Source organism: Ambystoma mexicanum, chromosome 2q, assembly GCF_040938575.1.
Source record: "Ambystoma mexicanum isolate Mex_15411 chromosome 2q, UKY_AmexF1_1, whole genome shotgun sequence".
NCBI classification, from domain to species: Eukaryota; Metazoa; Chordata; class Amphibia; order Caudata; family Ambystomatidae; genus Ambystoma; species Ambystoma mexicanum.
In genome coordinates this window covers 750,958,446-750,976,538 of record NC_090924.1, presented here as the reverse complement: position 1 = coordinate 750,976,538, position 18,093 = coordinate 750,958,446, and the positions used below count along the sequence as shown (strand labels likewise).

The 18,093-nt window shown below is 44.3% G+C and overlaps 1 protein-coding gene across 2 annotated transcripts in view; it reads left to right on the top strand.

Moving 5' to 3' along the window:
* The window catches only part of PTPRN2 (protein tyrosine phosphatase receptor type N2), a 3,479,756-nt gene that overhangs the window by 1,454,466 nt on the left and 2,007,197 nt on the right, over positions 1 to 18,093 (top strand). For both annotated transcript variants that reach the window (XM_069647979.1, XM_069647978.1), the window contains exon 6: positions 6,443 to 6,881. In XM_069647979.1, the coding sequence (XP_069504080.1) occupies positions 6,443 to 6,881 (439 nt within the window). The remainder of the gene's footprint in view (positions 1 to 6,442; positions 6,882 to 18,093) is intronic.

Sequence of the window (18,093 nt, the reverse complement as noted above, 5' to 3'; positions counted from 1 at the left end):
AGTTAATTTTCCCTCAGTACCTTTGGACCATTCTATGCTATATTTTCAGATCTTTTCCGTGTAAGGTGGGAGTGTTTTACACAGGTGCTGAAGGGGCGTATCCCCCCACACTTTGCTCGATACATTTTAGTACCTTTTACCTGACCTCAAGTCGAGGGTTTCTATAACCTGCTGTTTTGGAGAAAAGCACAATACAATGATAATACTTTTCAGTTCCTATGAGCCTCAATGTCTCCACAACTTGTTTGGCGTGCTACGCACACCGCCCCTGCTTCACAACCACTGCCTCCTCAGGCACACCCACAATCATGCGCATGCGCCTTCCGCGCACCACCACCGGTTCACCTCGTCTACCAATCCCAAGTTTTCAATGCTTGCTCCTCATCGTCTCATGCTCTTCGTGTCCAAATCTATGGGTGATGTCACCAAGCTAATAAAATAACTAAGGAAGATCAAATACTGCATGCACACTGTAGTAGCCCGTTACGCCCAAACCACATAAACCCCACAGCTGTCTTCCCGCGCTCCAGGCGGAGTATACCAATATTCTCTTGTGATCTAACTTCACCCGCTGTGTTGCCTAGCGTGCGAAACGTCTCACTCCAGGAGACTTACCCAGTCGACTCACCTTCCGCAATCTAGTCCAGCTCCCTTGCTAACCCTTACAGGGATACCGTCATCTATAACCCGAGCTAATACGTCAAACCCAGAGGACTACCTTTACTTCCATATCTTCTGTCCTGTGTGCCCTCGAGTCAATAGTCTAGGTTATTCACCACAACCTTTTACCTCTAAAACCGAATGTACCCTAAACATAGAAAAGGGACTTTAACCTCTGCTCCTGTTCCTACTCCCTTTGACAATACTAGACAATACTTTTGCAATACTCGACAATACTAAATGATACTCCACAATACTCAGTACCCTCCCTCACACCCACAGTTGCTGTTTGACTGGGTCAATATTTACACTCTGTTGTTTGCTGGCACTGCTCAGCTGCCGACTCCTCCTCAAGGCACTCACCACCCCATCCTGGTCTGCCTGGACAACTCGCTGACTTCGGGTAAGATGATTCACAAGGGACTCCTGACGACCTTTTTACGGGCATGCGTTTTCTCGTTGTTCTCAAAATATGCAAGGGTCCTGCAGTCTCTCAGGTTCAGCGGCGAAGGAGACATCCTGGTGCTGGTCTGGCACAGCTAACCATCACCTCTGCTACCAACTTATTCGGAAGAACTCCCAGGTATGCCAGAGACTGAAACTGGAAGTCTGTGGTCTTCGGAGAGCCCTACACTCTCCCCCAGAGCCCGGAGGACTCATTCAACGGCAAGTTCAAACTGCGGTTTATTACAGACAAGACCAACAGAGATCAGCACAGTACCAGGAAAAATCCATGCATATCACATTCTACCTCGGCTCGCAGGCCAGTTTTTTGCTAGTGTGGCATTAGCGCCATGTCACAACTTGGGCCCTTCTCCAGAAAACCTATTGGGCTCCCCGATTGGGTTTTGAGTATTTTACCACGTATAGTGGACATTATAGATGTATTCTACTGGCTCTCGCATGTCAGGTGGCTGGCCTGGTCCATCCCCAAGTCACTATCTATAACAATATTGCGGTGTAGTGGACCTACCATTGGATCTTGATGATGCCCAACAAGGCTGAAACACGTGTATGGGGTTGCTGATGGTACTCTTGTTCAGAGAGAAATTGCCATAGCATTTCGTTGCTGGACTGCCCTTGTGGGCGGGACAAAGACTGATATGCAAATGGATATTTCCCATCTGTGAAGGTACAGTGAGCAAAAAGCAATGGCTGGGAACTCTCAATGTGGTTAATAACCACTGAACAGGTTATCATGCCTTGTTCTTTCGAGAGAGGGGTGCCTGCTACCTTTTTTGTATTTTTGAAAGGAACTTGGGGTTGGTCACCCTAGGTTACCTGGGGGCAACCAGACGTGGACTCCCTGCTCACTGTGCTTAGAGAGGCTCAGCTTCACCTCACTGATAATGCCCAACAAGGCTGAAACATGTGTATGGGGTTGCTTATGGTACTCTTGTTCAGAGAAGAATTGCCATAGCATTTCGGTGCTGGACTGCCCTTGTGGGCGGGACAAAGACTGATATGCAAATGGATATTTCCCATCTGTGAAGGTACAGTGAGCAAAAAGCAATGGCTGCGAACTCTCAATGTGGTTAATAACCACTGAACAGGTTATCATGCCTTGTTCTTTCGAGAGAGGGGCGCCTGCTACCTTTTTTGTACCATTGGATCTTGCCCATTGCTACCCACCCCTAGTATACTGAACTGTGATTGGCTAGAGCTGACATCCCCAGGCCTGTGATCTGCATAGATTCACAGCTCTCTGTGTACCTCAGGTAATAAGAATGACTATGTGTCTGCATTGTAAATTGTGTGCACCACCTTAGTCTATGAGAGTGCCCTTCTGCGCAACACTTGTCTCATATTGTGGTATACTTGTTGCAGTCCTCTGTCTGGTAGCCTGAGATTGGCTCCCTTTCCCACCAGTGATCGCTGTCCATTGTCTACTCTGGCCGCGTCACGTGTTCTGAGACCACAAATTTGAGCTGTGCAGCTCTGAATTATGAGTATTTTATTCATATTTGCTGTAGCTGGTGCCTTTGTCATCTAGGGAGTAGAATGTCAACCTTATCTTGTGGTCTTGGCTGCAGGTCCTGTCTCACACGCCTTGCTCACTCCAGCCTGAATCAGCTCAGCTCGTCTCTTGATGAAAGACCTGTGGCCTGCTGTAATTTTCCTAAACCATTGTAATGTGGTTTGTACAGTGTCCATGCTATACGACATTCTCCATAAGTTAGTCACAATGGGTTATGTCAGGTCCCTTTGGTGCTCCTGCAGTTTCACAGTGTTATTCGCATGTAAGTATCTTCAAGCTATGCTCAGGATCTCCTGCTTCTTGCGGTTTCTGCGTTGCTGCGTTTGGCTAGTGGCAAAAATAATAACAGCAATGACATTATGTATATGTGTCTGTCTTCTAAGTATGGAACTCTATGCTTGTGTTCTTCATGTATTTGAGTGCGTGTTTGTGTCCTGAAGTGCGGATGGTACATGTGCTTCATGTCCAACGTAGCTGTGTCGTGGTGTTTCTAACGACGTCAGCAACATGGCTTCTTGGTGCTTTAATCGAGACTGTCCATAGAGGTGTCTTTGGTCATGACCTGGGGCTCCTCATCTACGCCGGGGTAAATTTGTACCACACCTGGTCTGTAAGGCTGGTTGAGGGCATATGGCTGGCTGAGAGGGTATCCCTTGACATACTTGTCAATCATGGGACCACTGGGAATCGGTCCGAAATAGAATGGATAATTGCTGTGTTTCCTGGCCTTCTTCCTCGTCATGAATTTCGTGGGGGTGAGGTAGCATTCCCCACCCCTCTTCAGTATCGCTTTATTAGATGTCAAAGGAAATGGAATTCTTGACAAAGGCTTCTACTTTTCCGATGTTGTTAGATCTATCAGCAGCATTTGATACGGTGGATCATAACCTTCTACGTATTCTGTAAAATTGCTGCTCATCTTGTTAAGCTGGTTTCCCTCCTTCATGAATCTTTATTTACCCGAGACTATTGTTGTCTGTGGCGTGCCTCAGAGATCCAGCTTGTCTGCTCCGTTATTTCATTTATACATAACGTCCTTGCTTGCGCTCCTGACTAGGAAACGGCCTAGTTTTCAAAATTATGCTGAAGACATCCAAATAATATTTGAACCATATGAAGACGTCTCATGTGATTTCTCTCATCTCTAGTGTGTATTTGAGACAATTGAAACCTGGATGGATAATTGTCTTTCTTTGAACCAAGGAAAAACTGCATTTGCACTGGTCTCCAGATCAGGAGCTTTTAAGCGGGTATCAAAACTTTATCAGAACACATTAATTGAATCTTATGAATTTCCTGTACAAAGCTATGTAAAAGCTTTAGGCTTCTTCATTGATCCATCGTTATCACGATGGCACATGCTAAATCAATCAGGTCTTCTTCTAGTTATCACCTTAGGCTCTTACTGGATGTAAGCTAGATCATCATAATGCTTTATTTCTTGCTACTCCCTCCGATGATCTTGAACAACATCAGGTTATTTAGAACAGTGTGGCTTGTACAGTCACTAACACTCCTCGCCATGTCCACTTCCCACCTGTGTGACTTTCCCTTACTGTTCCCTATAGTATTAAATGCAATGCTTTAGGCCAGGTTTTTAAGGCATAACATGGATCTGCACCACCCCACCTCGCTTTACCATACAGCCAAATTAAAATGGTACTGCCTTAGTCGCCCTTTACGCTCAGCCAATACCTGTTTGCTTCTGTCACCCATAGCTGAGCGGGCTAGAGCCATGGGAAGATCTTTTCAGAACACAGCTTCCACGCTGCGGCTCAGCTTCCCGAAGACATCAGAACTATTTGCAACCTTACAAAATTTCATAAGAAAAGAAAAACTGTCCTTTGGGCCTTGTTGGTTAGCGTTTACATGCCTTTTTGGTGCTTTATAAATTCCTGTCATTCATGTATTAATTAATTAATTAATTAATTAATCCATCCATTCGTTTACTGAGTTTCCACCTCACAACTATGTTTTAGGAATGTCTATCATGCCAAAAAATAAATGATGTACATTCACAATTACTGCACAATTGTGTAAGGGTGATGTTTTGTGATAAAGACCAAGGTCGAATTCTGCTATTAGGCATAACAAGAGCTGTGTTGCTAAAGTGCTTGTATGCTTAGGAATTGCTAAAGGTATTCAGTGACCTGCAGAACATATGCTCTCATCAGGAGGGGTCAGACTATCTAAATGTTGTCCTTGTGCAAAATATGGAGCCACTGAATCTAGCACTCAATTTGCTACTTGTTTAATAATCAATGGAGCAAACCGGGTGTGCACCACTCCTTACTATCTAAAAGTGGTGATTCCAGGGCAAAAAGGAAACAGGGAGTTTCCTTTACTATTTGCATCGTGGAATAAAAAGAAATACAGTAAAGCTATTTATGTTATGCTATCGAACCAATCATAGTACAACAAACTGTTTGATTCATGCTTGCCTGAGTGCAAAGCTTTTCAGATAATACAGATCAGGGTGAAACCTTTTTGCTCCATTCTGTGCTATATAGGAATCTGCTCACTTTTTAGCACCAGAGGCAATTTTAGATAATCTGGCCAAGTCAGTAAAAATGCTAAACTCATTGCTTTATCAATGATCGAGTGTCACTATAAATCTTGGCCCTTTGTGGAAATTGTCTGCATTTCTGATGTTAGTGCAGTGCCGAGTCAGCTGCTGCTCAGGCAGTTGCTGCCCAACCATCTGTTGCCTAGCCATCTGCTGCTCAGGAGGCTGCTGCCCAGTTTGCTGCTGCTCAGGCAGCTGCTTCCCAGTCAGCTGCTGCCCAGTCGTCTGCTGTCCAGTCAGCTGCTGCTCAGTCAGCACCTGCCAAGTCATCTGCTGCACAGGCGGCTGCTGCCCAGTCAGCTGCTGCTCAGGCAGTTGCTGCACAGTCAGCTGCGGCAGAGTCAGCTGCTGCCCAGTCATCTGATGCCCAGTCAGTCTCTAAGAGGCTCATTGTAATAGGTCTGAGAGTTGTGCAGGATCTAGCTCTCTAGTCGCACCTACTCAAAGTACATATTTACTGCATTTAAATGTCTATGTTTCGTTAAAAGTCATTGTTGTTATAGACATGTGCAGCATTACTCCAACAGCTTAGTTTGCATAGTCCATGCACTACAAAACATAAGAAAAATGAATAGATTTTTTTAAATTTATTTATTTGTTGCAATTAAATTGCTAACAATTTTTTAGCAATATAGTTCATTCGACAGGTAAAAAAAGTAAAAACAGAAAAAGATAAAAAAATATAGATGTGATTCAGATCGATTAATTAAATGACATCAGCTCACTGAGCCCGATTCAAAGGACAATCTCTCAAGAAATTGAACAGGAGCAATTACATACTGGTTTTGAACCATCTATCAGCAAAGGCCACCAGGCAACATGATCAGGTGCTTCAAAACAGGTGTCTAAAATATATTGTGCGAAGGTCTCTCAGCCCAAGGCATCCTGTAACAATGTGAGTCAATGTTTCATACTCCTCTAGGTTTCTGCAAAATCGACAGCACTTGTCTCCTGACAGACCTCTTATTTCTTGGATCTCTTTTGTCGGATATAAATTCAACCGTGCTCGAAGGAACTTATCCCCCCGTATTCTTTTGTCTGGGAATTGCTTCAAGAAAGGGGAAACATAGTCTAATTTCCAACCCTCTAAAATGAATGCTAATGTCAAAGGGCTAAGATAGTGGCCTTCTTGCTAATAATTCAGCATCATCATATTAAGTTAATGCGAGCATTAGGGATTTATTTCCGTGTACACCTATAATGACAATTCTGATATCATTTCTTTTTTGTGTTCCTAGAATGATGATGTCCAGCCCGACCACTTTCTAGACTTCACCCGTCCAAAAGCGCCCGGGAAAACACAGGCTTTGGTGTTCAGACCACTACCCCTTCAGAAGTATCCTGCAAAGGTCCCACCAAAGACTATCAGCCAGCCACCACCTGACCATCCGGCAACTCCGCCAGGGACTGATGTCGACAGAAAATCACTCATTGAAGCGCTGAAAGTCTATCTTTCCCAGAAAACACCAGCTCAAAACCTGGACACCCAGAATCCAAGTGGCCGGGCAAAGATCCCATACATTTATCCGCATAGGCTCCGCCCACCTCAGATGACCTCATTCGGTGGGCTGCAGAGAGCCGGAGCTAGAGTGCTCCCAAGGCCAGGTGCGGGAACACTCATCTACAAAGCAAAGCCTCGGCCAGGAGACGTGAAGGACCCGCTCAGTGCAGTGGACGGTAATGTTATGTTATGTTGCTTTATACCGCATACCACTGCTATTTCCCTGCTCTACAGGGCTCTGTAAACTTACAACATAATTTGATCTTACCTCAAAGGCCAGTGTTTTATTGCTAAATAAATAGGTGAGCGTTGATCTGGATGCCAAATTGGAAAGTCTCTAAAAAGTATAATACATTTTTGGGGGAGAGGAGTCTCTTAAAATAGTGATATGGTTGTAAAAGTCATTTATCTCTCAATTTAGTTTCTGCCCCAACAATGGTGAAAAACATAAACTGCATCTCATGCGTCTTGCCCTGCTGTATGAACTCAATGTTCTGGTCTGTACTTAACAAGCAACGCAAATATTAACCACAATCTCACTGTACCCTAGTGACCCAAATAATGCTCCCAATCATATGCGACTTACTTTACCTACATCACTTAAATAATCGCCCCAATTACATGTGTTTTGTTAATTTAACTACAAAAATATATCATTAATCAAATGTGTCTCCCAGAGGATGTAACACTGTAAGTATTCCTCCAACCAAGTGGCAAATGATGCCCTGTCTCAGAAAAAGGTGGCATTGCTTTGGTGGGTATGAACAAATCCTGTAGGAGCTATACAACTAAGTCTTTGAAGTTTCTTAACAGTTTTCTCTATTTCGAATTTGTTCTTTGAATCACTATATTTTTCGCTGGTATCTGTTATTTTATATTCGTTGGCAATTCTCGGACTCATTTCACCATGAAAGCACGAGGCTTTAACATATGTTCCTGTTCCTCTGCCCCGCTTGCCTTAAAGTACCCATATACCTCTCCCTATTTGCTTGCATACCCCTCTTTCACCTCCTACACCTGCCTGTACCCCACTCCTCCCTATTTGCTTGCATACCCCTCTTTCACCTCTCAGACCTGCCTGTTCCCCTCACTTGTCTTCCCTTTTTTCTGGTCGGATTGGGGGACACCCCCACTCAACCTCATCTCCAGCCCTATATCTTTCTCGTCTGATGGGGGAGACCCCGACTCAACCCCATCTCCTGCCCTGTATCCTTCTCGTCTGATGGGGGAGACCCCGACTCAACCCCATCTCCTGCCCTATATCCTTCCCGTCTGATGGGGGAGACCCCGACTCAACCCCATCTCCTGCCCTATATCTTTCTGGTCGGATGGGGGAGACCCCGACTCAACCCCATCTCATGCCCTATATCCTTCATTTTGGACTGTTTTAGGGGTGCGAACCCTAACTAACCTATTCGCCTAATCGTCTCCCTCACGACTTGCCTTTTACGCTCCTAACAGCCTTCCTTAGGACCTACCACATTCCACAGCACTGTGTGACTTGCTGTTCCACTGCGTGACTTCCTGCTACATACTGATGTTCTGCCACAATACACATGTCCACTTCACCAGACTGCCTGCCCCCCGTCCAACCCCTTTGGTGTATCTCCTGAGTGTATACCCTCACTTCATAATTTCAGCATTTCGAAATAATGAACACATACACTTTCCAAAAGTGTGTGAACATTTCGAATTGGGATTGTGGGCTTGAAGAAACTTCACTTTCCCATGAGATGGCCTTCAATGAGGTTTGAAACTAGCACTGGCTGTTCACAGAGTGAATCGCCGGGAAAGATCTGTGCAGAGAAATTGGAGGAGGATCCACAGTCCCTGAAAAGAATCTAATTCACTGCATGACATTTATAAAATAAAGGAATTTATATGCAACGTGAAATATCGAGCCACAATATAACTACAAACAGACCTTGATCATATAGGCCGATATGGGTAATATCACTAAAGCGTGTCGGGTTCAGGTATCCTAATGTATTTGGGTCTCCATTGATAACATTGCTGAAAGAATTACCTTTTTTTATGCATATATATATTTGTGTGTTCCTAATTGCTTTCTACCATGCAACACTTTCCCCAAATTTTCTAGGACTGTAGATTAGTAAATTAACCCAGTACTAGGATACGCGGAAAGTGAATTTTGGCAACAGGAAATACATATTCTTTCAAAAATTATATTTGTTTCACTGATATTTTCAAAGATTTCTTACGGGACATCTCCCTTCCTCAGACTTTTTACCTGGATATTTTTTTATATATTAATACTACATACTGTTATTGGCCAACTAAGCAACCCTTGGCTTTGATCACGAAGTGAATGGATTCTTCATGTGAAGTTTTTTACAGACCAGGTTTCCTTTGTGGAATGCTAGCAGTCTTGCTAAGGAACACATAACGGAACTTCTGGATAAAGGTGAAGGCTACAACCATCAGTGATTGGTCCTTTGAGAAGATATGCCTTTTTTGTTGTTCAAAAACATGCATTATTCTTCTAATACTAGCTTTAGTTTCACTGGTCAAAAGAGGAAAAGTGTAGATTTAAATTGGCGGTTCCATGTGCTAAAACCATTGAAAGAAATAACAAAACAAAATGCTAGAATATAACTAACATATTACATTATTAAGATACAACCAATTAGAACCCCGCCATCATCATGGTGATGCTGTTCAAGACAAGTCCCTATCCTGCTCATTGATTCCATAGTTTTGGGGCCATTTACCTCATGGGAAAACAGCAACAACACATTAACATGACTGGCTCAAGGCACCCTGCCTCTGCTGCACACAATCATAGTACTTTACATGGATTGATGTTTCCTAAGCAGATCTTCCTTATGCGTAGCAGAAATGGGGGCAAAGACTTGGCTGTGTGGCATATGTTTGTATCCAGCAAACACGCGGCACTTATGCACAGCACTACAGGATGTCTCTGTTTTACGTTTTTGCACAATTCTGATTGCACTTGTTAAGGAGGCTCTGAGGATCACACAATCAGACATGAGAAATACTCAAAGAGGGAGGATGCGGGTGCACACCAAAACTCAGCGTTATTCAAATACCAAATCCAAGCCAGGAAAGCATAGAAGCATTTCCTCTCGTAGCTCTCATCTTTCAAACAATTACAAGCATGTTTTGTTACAGAATTATGTCAGAAACTACGTTACATTACACTTATCATTTTGGAAAACCTACGAGCAAATGAGGTTGGTTAATGGCTCAAAAATATGCATGTGATACACAGGGGTTAGTTACTCAATTCCTGGGTAGCTGTTTGATGGCTCCACCTGGACCCATCCCACTACACCCACTATTTCTATTTCATGATTATAAGGACAGCTAATTAATCAACACTATCTGTGATAGGCGGTGTGAAAAGGGAACTTTTTATTGGTGGGCATCTGACCTACCAACCTTGGATGAGATGTCCAGATATGACCGTGAAATAGTTGGGGAAGAGAACTCTGTAGTCTGCCATATTTTCAATTAAAGAATACTCCTAAACATCCCTAGGCAATGAGGCCTTCGCTAACCTTTGAACTTAACCATGTGCCACCTGGTGTCTGCGTGCATGCTGAGGGTGTTCTGCATGTGCCCTATCTAAGTTTGGCACATAATGAATGTCTAGTGTTTTCCATATCTGGGTCACGTGTTAGGGTACCGTGTTTGAGAGTGGATTTTCTTCTATTCTTTAGGTGTTTTGTTAATTTTAACGCGCATGTTGTGTTCTTTGTGGCCATTCATGGCGCTAGTCAGTTACTTTCTATAAAGTCTTTTGACTTGCTGATCTTGTGCTCCTGGACATCAGTTGTTGTTTTATGCTCTTATTAAAATGGATTAACTGGGGAGTCTACCATGTCCCGTCCTGGGAATTGTTATCTTGTGCCTGCGTTCCGTACATCCACTACTCCCTTCCTAGTTTCTGACCTTGGCTTTAGCTTGTGAGCTAGTGCTTGAGCTTTGCACAACTTTCTCGAATACACATGTTTTTTGTAAATTCAGCACTTTGAGTTCTGAGGCCTTGCTAATTCTGAAAACCTGCTGCAGCCTGTGCGTTTAGGAAAATGGCGGCACTTTGGTTAATTTTTCATCCTATTGTGCTTTGCATCTCGTACATGCTAATGTTTTTAGGGGCTGCATATACACGTGTGTATGCTGTTTGTGTCTACGTGCATATATCCTTCATGTCTGCATGCATAAGTCCTTCATGTCTATGTGTGAGTAGTCTTCATGTGCATGTGCTCTTCAGGCCTATATGTATTTCTTGTGTACATGTTTAATCATCTTGTCACTCTCTATTTCTATATATGTCTATATACTAACAACTACCCATCACCCTACCTGTCACACCATCTATTCTAAGAAAAAGCTGAAAGTTAAATCTGGAATAATACATTGGGTACAAAATGTGACTATTGAATCATCCTCTATTCTATTCATAATGACATCTTCATGGGGCCTCATTACGACCCTGGCGTTAAGGCATTACCGGTACCGGTAAGGGTAATGGTACCAGTAATCCCTTAATACCTGATTATGAGGTCCCTTTGCGGGTCCCGACCTTAACGGCTGGTCTGTACCAGCCGTTAAGGTAAGGTCCCGCAAAGGGACCTTGAAGGTGATTACGGTACCTCATTTTGCGGTACCGTAAATACCGCCTTCCCCATTCCCATTGAGCCCTATGGAGCAAAAATGGGAATGGGGAAGGGCCAATGGTAAATGGGGAATTACCGCCCCGCCAACCTTGGAATGGGGCAGTAATTCCCCATGTCACCATGGCGGATCCGGTAAATTACCGGCGTTAACCATGGCGCTAATAGCGCCATTGGTTAACACCAGGGTCGTAATGAGGCCTATGGTCTTAGTTGATGCCGTCCTCCATCCCTAGACTCTTGGGGCAGTAGGGCTGTCTCAGCTGGTATCATTTCTCACCTGGACGGTACTTGTGAGGGGCAGGGGTTGAAAACAGTACTTGCATACTCATCTGAGTAGGGGCAGTGGGTATTATCTATGCTTTCATCTGTCCCATTACACACTGATTATTTGCAAAACTGTAGTTAAGAACATTTATAATCATTTCTAAAATCTAAGTTTCAAAACACTTACTAACATGTCATTTTTTTCAACATTGGTGTGAGGCAAGTCAGTGCGATTATCTGGTTTACATCATACTTTGTGCTTTTGTCACTGTAGCAATGTCACACAATAACTTCATGTTAGTGTAGGTTTGAACAACACAACGTTTACTGAAAATTGATACTCAAGTGTTGCAATTTAGTAGACTTTTGCCTGGGTTACACATTTTTTGGTCACATTTCTTTAATTCTTGTCGTTCCCATATAATGTTCTTTGAAATTGATGGGGAGCAACTCATTCTGAAATATACATGAGGATTACATGAACGTCCATGTTTCCCACCTGTTTGGGTGCCTTGCTGGTAGGCCCTTAATATTTTTATGTAATGTAATCTAATCTTATCTAGAGAGATCAATTACAGCACCCTTCTGCTATTGTGTTGGTCTTGCTGTTCTTGTCTCTTCAAGAGAAAAAGGAGGGGGATGTTAGTGGGAGAGCAGGATTGGCATGGCGAATTCAGTGGTGTAGATGGGACACTTGGGAATATGACATTCAAAGGGGAGATCCCAAGAGCCAATAGGTGAAAGCACTTTGGGTCCAGGGATGGAGCTGATTTGGTGATACGTCTAAAGAGGAGAGCATTAATTGATGTGGTAACTGATAGGCCTGCATGGTCTTTGTGGGGATTTTTGTGTGCCATGTAAGGCAATAGGACAATGGAGAGGGGTGTAGTTTAGCTACGGAGAAGAGGAGCTCTACAAATGATGGGTAAGTGGACATAAATAATACCTTTGGGAGCCATTTAGGATCAAAGTTATTATGTGGTGACTTCTGGGAAGATGACGAAGGCAGCTTGAGAGATGTTTGTGTTAGTATTCAGTCACGTCTGTCAGTTTTGTTGCGTCAGACTCAAATAAGTATGATTTTCAAAAGTTTTCGTTGGTGAGCTTTGTGTGGGCTACTTGTATGTTCAGAACATTTTAGGGAGTGCCATCCGTTTGGATGACATTACCGTGGATACGGGTCTGGTTGGTTGACTTTTCGATGCTGGTCTCATAATGGTGTCTAAAAAGTCGATTTTGGAGTTCACTGGTATTAGTTGAATAGCCAGATTGTAAGTAGTTTCCTGAAGGAGAGGTGTTCTTCTGTGCACAGGTGTTTGCAGATAGAATTCCATAGTTTGGTCGCTAGGAGGGTGAAGGTAATGGTCCATGCTGCTTCTGGTTTAAGCTTGGCACTGTTACTAGGGCATTAATACTGGACTTAAATGTTGTCATGGTAGGTAGCGTATCGAAGTGCTTGTGATGGATTCAGGGCACCAGTCCTGGAAAATCTAAGATGTATAGAGCTTTGAAGTGAATCCTTCTTTTCAGGAGCGTTGTTATGATGTTTATATATGTTCAGTCTTAGAGGCAATCTAGCTGCAAAGTTCTGAACCTTTTGTAGTCTGTTGAGTAAGTATTTCAGAACTCTAATGTAAAGGCTGTTGGCATAATCTAGTCCTGATAGAGCTGAAGTGTGATTGCTGTCAAATTCCTCTGCATGAAGATCTGGTACTGGGTTGGAGAAAGAGCCTCCTTAAGATGGCTGTAAACTGGAGTTCCAGTGTAAGATGGCTGCCTGTCGTGATTCCTCACAATGTAAATGAGCAGTGGCAAGTGCCCCTTACATCCGGTGATGGGATTGGTGGTGTCATGCTGCAGATCAAACGCTGTTTTTGTATGGTTCAGTTTATGTCTATTTGAATGTATCCTAGAGTCCAAGTGAACAAGGCATGTGCTGAGGTCTGAAGTTGTAATTGTTGTACATTGAGAAGTCTGCTAACAATGTGGATGCCCTTTGTGTAGCAGGGGATTGTTTACACATATGCTGTGCTAGAGACAGGAATAGGCTTGCAAGGCAATGATAGACAAGCTTTTCCTATTTACTCCAGCGCTCTTGTCTCACCTCTAACCTGCCTCTCTTGACCCTGCACGTTCGGATGTCAGTGTAACGCTGAGAGTGTAGGCCAGGATATGGATGGAGGGTAGATCAAGGAAGGCAGGGAAGCAGGATGGTAAGGAACAGCACAGGAAAGGGTCCCAGCTCCTGTTAACTGCAAACACGCACCATATAAACAGTATATTGGCTTACACAGGTTAACTCTTAACGCACACATACGCCATTGACTCTGGTGTACTGCTCATTATGTGCTGATTATGGTCACTAGTCTCCAGATTTGTCCCAGATGGAGATTTGGAAAAGCCTATTTCCATTTTAATCAGTTCTTTTTCAGTCATTTGCTTATACGACAAGTATTTAAAAGCAGATGTTTGCACAGTGACCTCCGGTTCAGTAGTCCTACTTTAAACCTAAGTAACTGGAGTATCCCAATCAAGATATTTATTCAAACTAAACTTATGAAAATATGTATGTGCACTTTAAGGAGGTTCTTGAGATGTTGGCTTTCTGTCTTTTTATGTTGGCAGCCTACCCAGGGCTGCTGGCTGTTCCAGCTATCCCTTTTAAACAAGACGACTGTTGGTGGTGGCGCTCCGGCAGCCTGGCCCATTTCCTGTGGGCGGGCTGCCACTGCTGGAGGTGCTGGAGAAATGGCTGTGTAGAAACCGCTCTTGATTGACTAAGAAGGGTGAGCAGCCTAGTCTTTGGACCCTGTGCCTGGAGCGGACCAGGTTACGGATCATAGGGGGGACAGCATCCTTGATATTCCATGCCCCACCTGCCAGAACTGACCCAGGAAAAGGTGGCGGGCAGGCTGAGTTGAAAACCCCTGGCGGCTTATGTAACAAGTGGCCCATATTGTCTGGAGCTGGTGCTAGCAGGAACATTCAAGGCCCAGGCATAGTGGACTGCTGTGTGGCTCAGATCAAGAGTAAGTCATGACTGTGTGTGCGGCGTGGCCCGGGTTAAGAGAGGAGAGAGAGGGTCCTCAGCACTGAAGTATGCACAGCGCTCCTTCAGGCACAGGCAGAGTAGCAGATGCACAAGGAGCATCTTGATCAAGCAAGTATGTTTGTGCACAACAGGGCATACCGTGAAGGGCTTCTAAATATCTGGAGTGGTGGAGCGCTGGCAGTGAAGCCTTCCTGTCAGGAAGTTCTGCACACACATGTTTCAATGGCGCCACGCTCCAAAGTTTTTATGTCTTCCCGTAGCCTATTCAAAAAGGGTGACTGAGCGGCCCAGGAGGTGCAGGGGACTAGTACATTGTGTACAGCTCAGAGGGGACGGGGCTGTACCATTATTGTAGGCAAATATTCAGTTCTAAAAATGATTAATGTATGCACACAAGTGGTTTTTGGTACTAGCCACCATTTATGGTGAGGAGGTTAAATCTGCAAAGCTGAAACATGTGAGGCCTGAGTTGTTAATATTATCCTGTAGGGACATCAAGTAAATGTTGGGGAGAAGACCGAGAGGCTGTATCTTTTGGGTGCTCTTTGGGGCACCCCACGAGTCAGGTTGTTAGGAAGTGATCTGGAAGGGGCCATGAGTGTTTTTCAATTTTCTTGGTCAAGAATGGGGTGATCTGGTGCAGGGCAATTCCCTTTTACTCCAATGCCCAGTAGTCTTTTTAGTATGATTTCATAACTGATGACGGTGAAGGTTGGCCGAAGTGTCCTGGGTACGTTGGCGCTGCTTTTTGTGCATAGTGTGGATTCTGTTTCTCTTGTTTGCCTGCATCTGGATTAAGACCCATGAAGAAGGCTGTTGTTTTCAACATTTTCCTGTAGCTTTTTGGTAGATATATTTTTCAAGAATGTTGGTTCTCAAACGTGTATTGGATACTAGATGGTAATTTTCTGGGTTCTTTGGGTCAGCCATGTTTTTTTTTAAAGTAAGGTTTTGATGGAAGCTGTTCTGAAGGCGAGAGGAACAACCTTTTGATCAATAGAGGCCTTGATCAGGGCTAGAAAGGCAGGGGCTAGTCGGAGCAGACTAGTTATTGTTCTGTAGATGGTGGGGTGCCCAGGTATTCCTAAGAGCCTGATAGGTTGCTGTAGTTGACTGTGCAGCAGAAGTCCTGGGTTGTGAATGACAAAAAATCTGTTAATGCTGGGGTAAGAGGGTCTGCCAGCAGAGTTTCCGTAGTTGGGTATGGTGCATTTGATCCTTTGCTGTCCAGAATATAAGACATCAGTTCTGTAAGGGCTGCCTTCAGCAGAACCCCAATGGAGATGCCAGTAGGGACTGGCAACGGACAGACAGAAGGAAGTATTTAGAAGCATCATAGTTTAGCATAATGCCTTCATGGTGTGAAGAGCCATTCTTTTGTGCTTTGCATAGTTTCCTTCAGATTTGCCAGCGTGATAACTTGGGCAGCCACCTCCAGGGTGGGTATCAGGTAGCAAGTGCCCTTCCCTGGCCATATGGGAAGAGAGTTTCTTGGGAGAGGGAGTGATGGCATCGCTAAATGTATCAAATTTTTGTCATGGGTGCTCGGTATGCTGGCAAGGGGTGGTGGTGATGTGACCTGTAATTGGGTAACTGTCCATGATACTTGGTATTCCATGGTAGTTGTATGTGTTCTACATCATGGCCTCTACATTCTACATGGTGAGTATTTTAGGGGGTTCTGTCCATGATACTTGGTATTCCATGGTAGTTGTATGTGTTCTACATCATGGCCTCTACATTCTACATGGTGAGTATTTTAGGGGGTTCACATCTTCCATGCCTCCCAATATTCTCTCCTGTGGTGTCACATTGATAGCCTGTGCATTGTCTGGGTAACTCTCAGCTGGCTTCATGGAAGGATGTGTATGTCAAGATGCTATTGGGATTGTTGTGTAATGGGCCCATCATTCACTCATGTACTCAACAGGGTCTTCCTGGCTGCTGGCTCTGACCTCTGATGAACCCACACCCTCCAGTCCCGCAATGTGGAGGATGCTGTTCGCCATCTCCTCCAAGGGGTCAGCTGCAGTGGGGCAACTGTGGCTGTTGTCTCTCGATGGTGATTGGAAATGAGGATGCGGACTCTGCTTTGAGGTCATTCCACCGCTTCCGCATGTCCTCACTGCCCTGTGGAGCATGTCTTAGAGCCACCACCTTGTCTCTGATTCCATCCCAAACGGTGTTCTTCTGCTGCTGGGATGCTTTGCGGTTTTGGGACCAATACAGCTCCTCTGCATGGGCCACCACCTGCTCCGCATGCAAACTGAGTTACTGCTCAATGAGCCTCTGCTTGTGTTGCCTCATTTCAGGTACCTTTCCATTGCTTTTGCCTCCTGACATGTTTCTTGTGTCTTCTGAGGTTGGATGGTACTTCTTTAATGGTGATTTTAAGTGGATTGAGTTTTTAAAGATTGCCACCAGCAAACTTCCTTTCACGTCATGCCAACTTCACTGTTCCGTGTTGCCGAATTACCTTTGGGTAATTACGTAAATATACGGCGGTAAAGGTAATTCCGTGTTCTGTTTTTCAGCAGTAAGTCTTCCAGCAGAATTACTGTTGCTGACGGTGGGTGGTGCGTGCCCCCACCTACTCATTATTTAGTGGACATTCTGCTGGGATGTTTGGTGGTAATGGTAATTCCCCCTTACAGAATTTCCGTTATTCTTACCGCCAAACTCGTAATGAGGGCATAGTCTAACACCAATCCGAGCCAATTTTTTTCATGTCGATTCACCCAAAACATCAGTGATTTAGTCCAACTTGAATCTCAAGGAACACACTTTTCCCAGGTATCAAGAAATTACAACCCATAGAATTGTGCCTATACTTTCAAAGTTGGCATCCAGACAAATTGGGGGAGTCTGAGCCTGCATGACCCTATTAATAAAAGTGGCCACACTTTGGTTTCTCATTGTGTCGGCACTGTTGCAGCCGTCGTTCATTCAAATGTGTGCGTACCCTCATGTGCAGGCTTTCATTGAAATGTGGGTGTTCCCTCATGTGTGAGAGGCATACCCCATGCAAATGAGGGCAACACATTTGCCCATGTGTCTGTTCGTTTTACAGAAGCAAGCATGCAAAAAGTCGTTCCCAGGAAGATGTGCTGGATTGCTACCATTTAGAAGGGTACGCTCAAACATTTGTGGCAGTGGTTATATAGCACCCCCAGTAACTGATGAGGTTCGCAACTAGGATGAGTGCCATCTGCAAATGCATCCACACTCCTGGGGACCTTGTGCCCAAATTTGGGGTTATGGAAGCCACCAACATTATGAAGTAGCAGGATCTGCGCCTGCACCAGTACTGTCTGCTGAGTGCCCACCTGTGTGCAATCAAGACCATTAATAAAGACATGTGTAAAACACAACCAGTCACAAATAAATCTTGGTTGCAAAGGAGTGTGG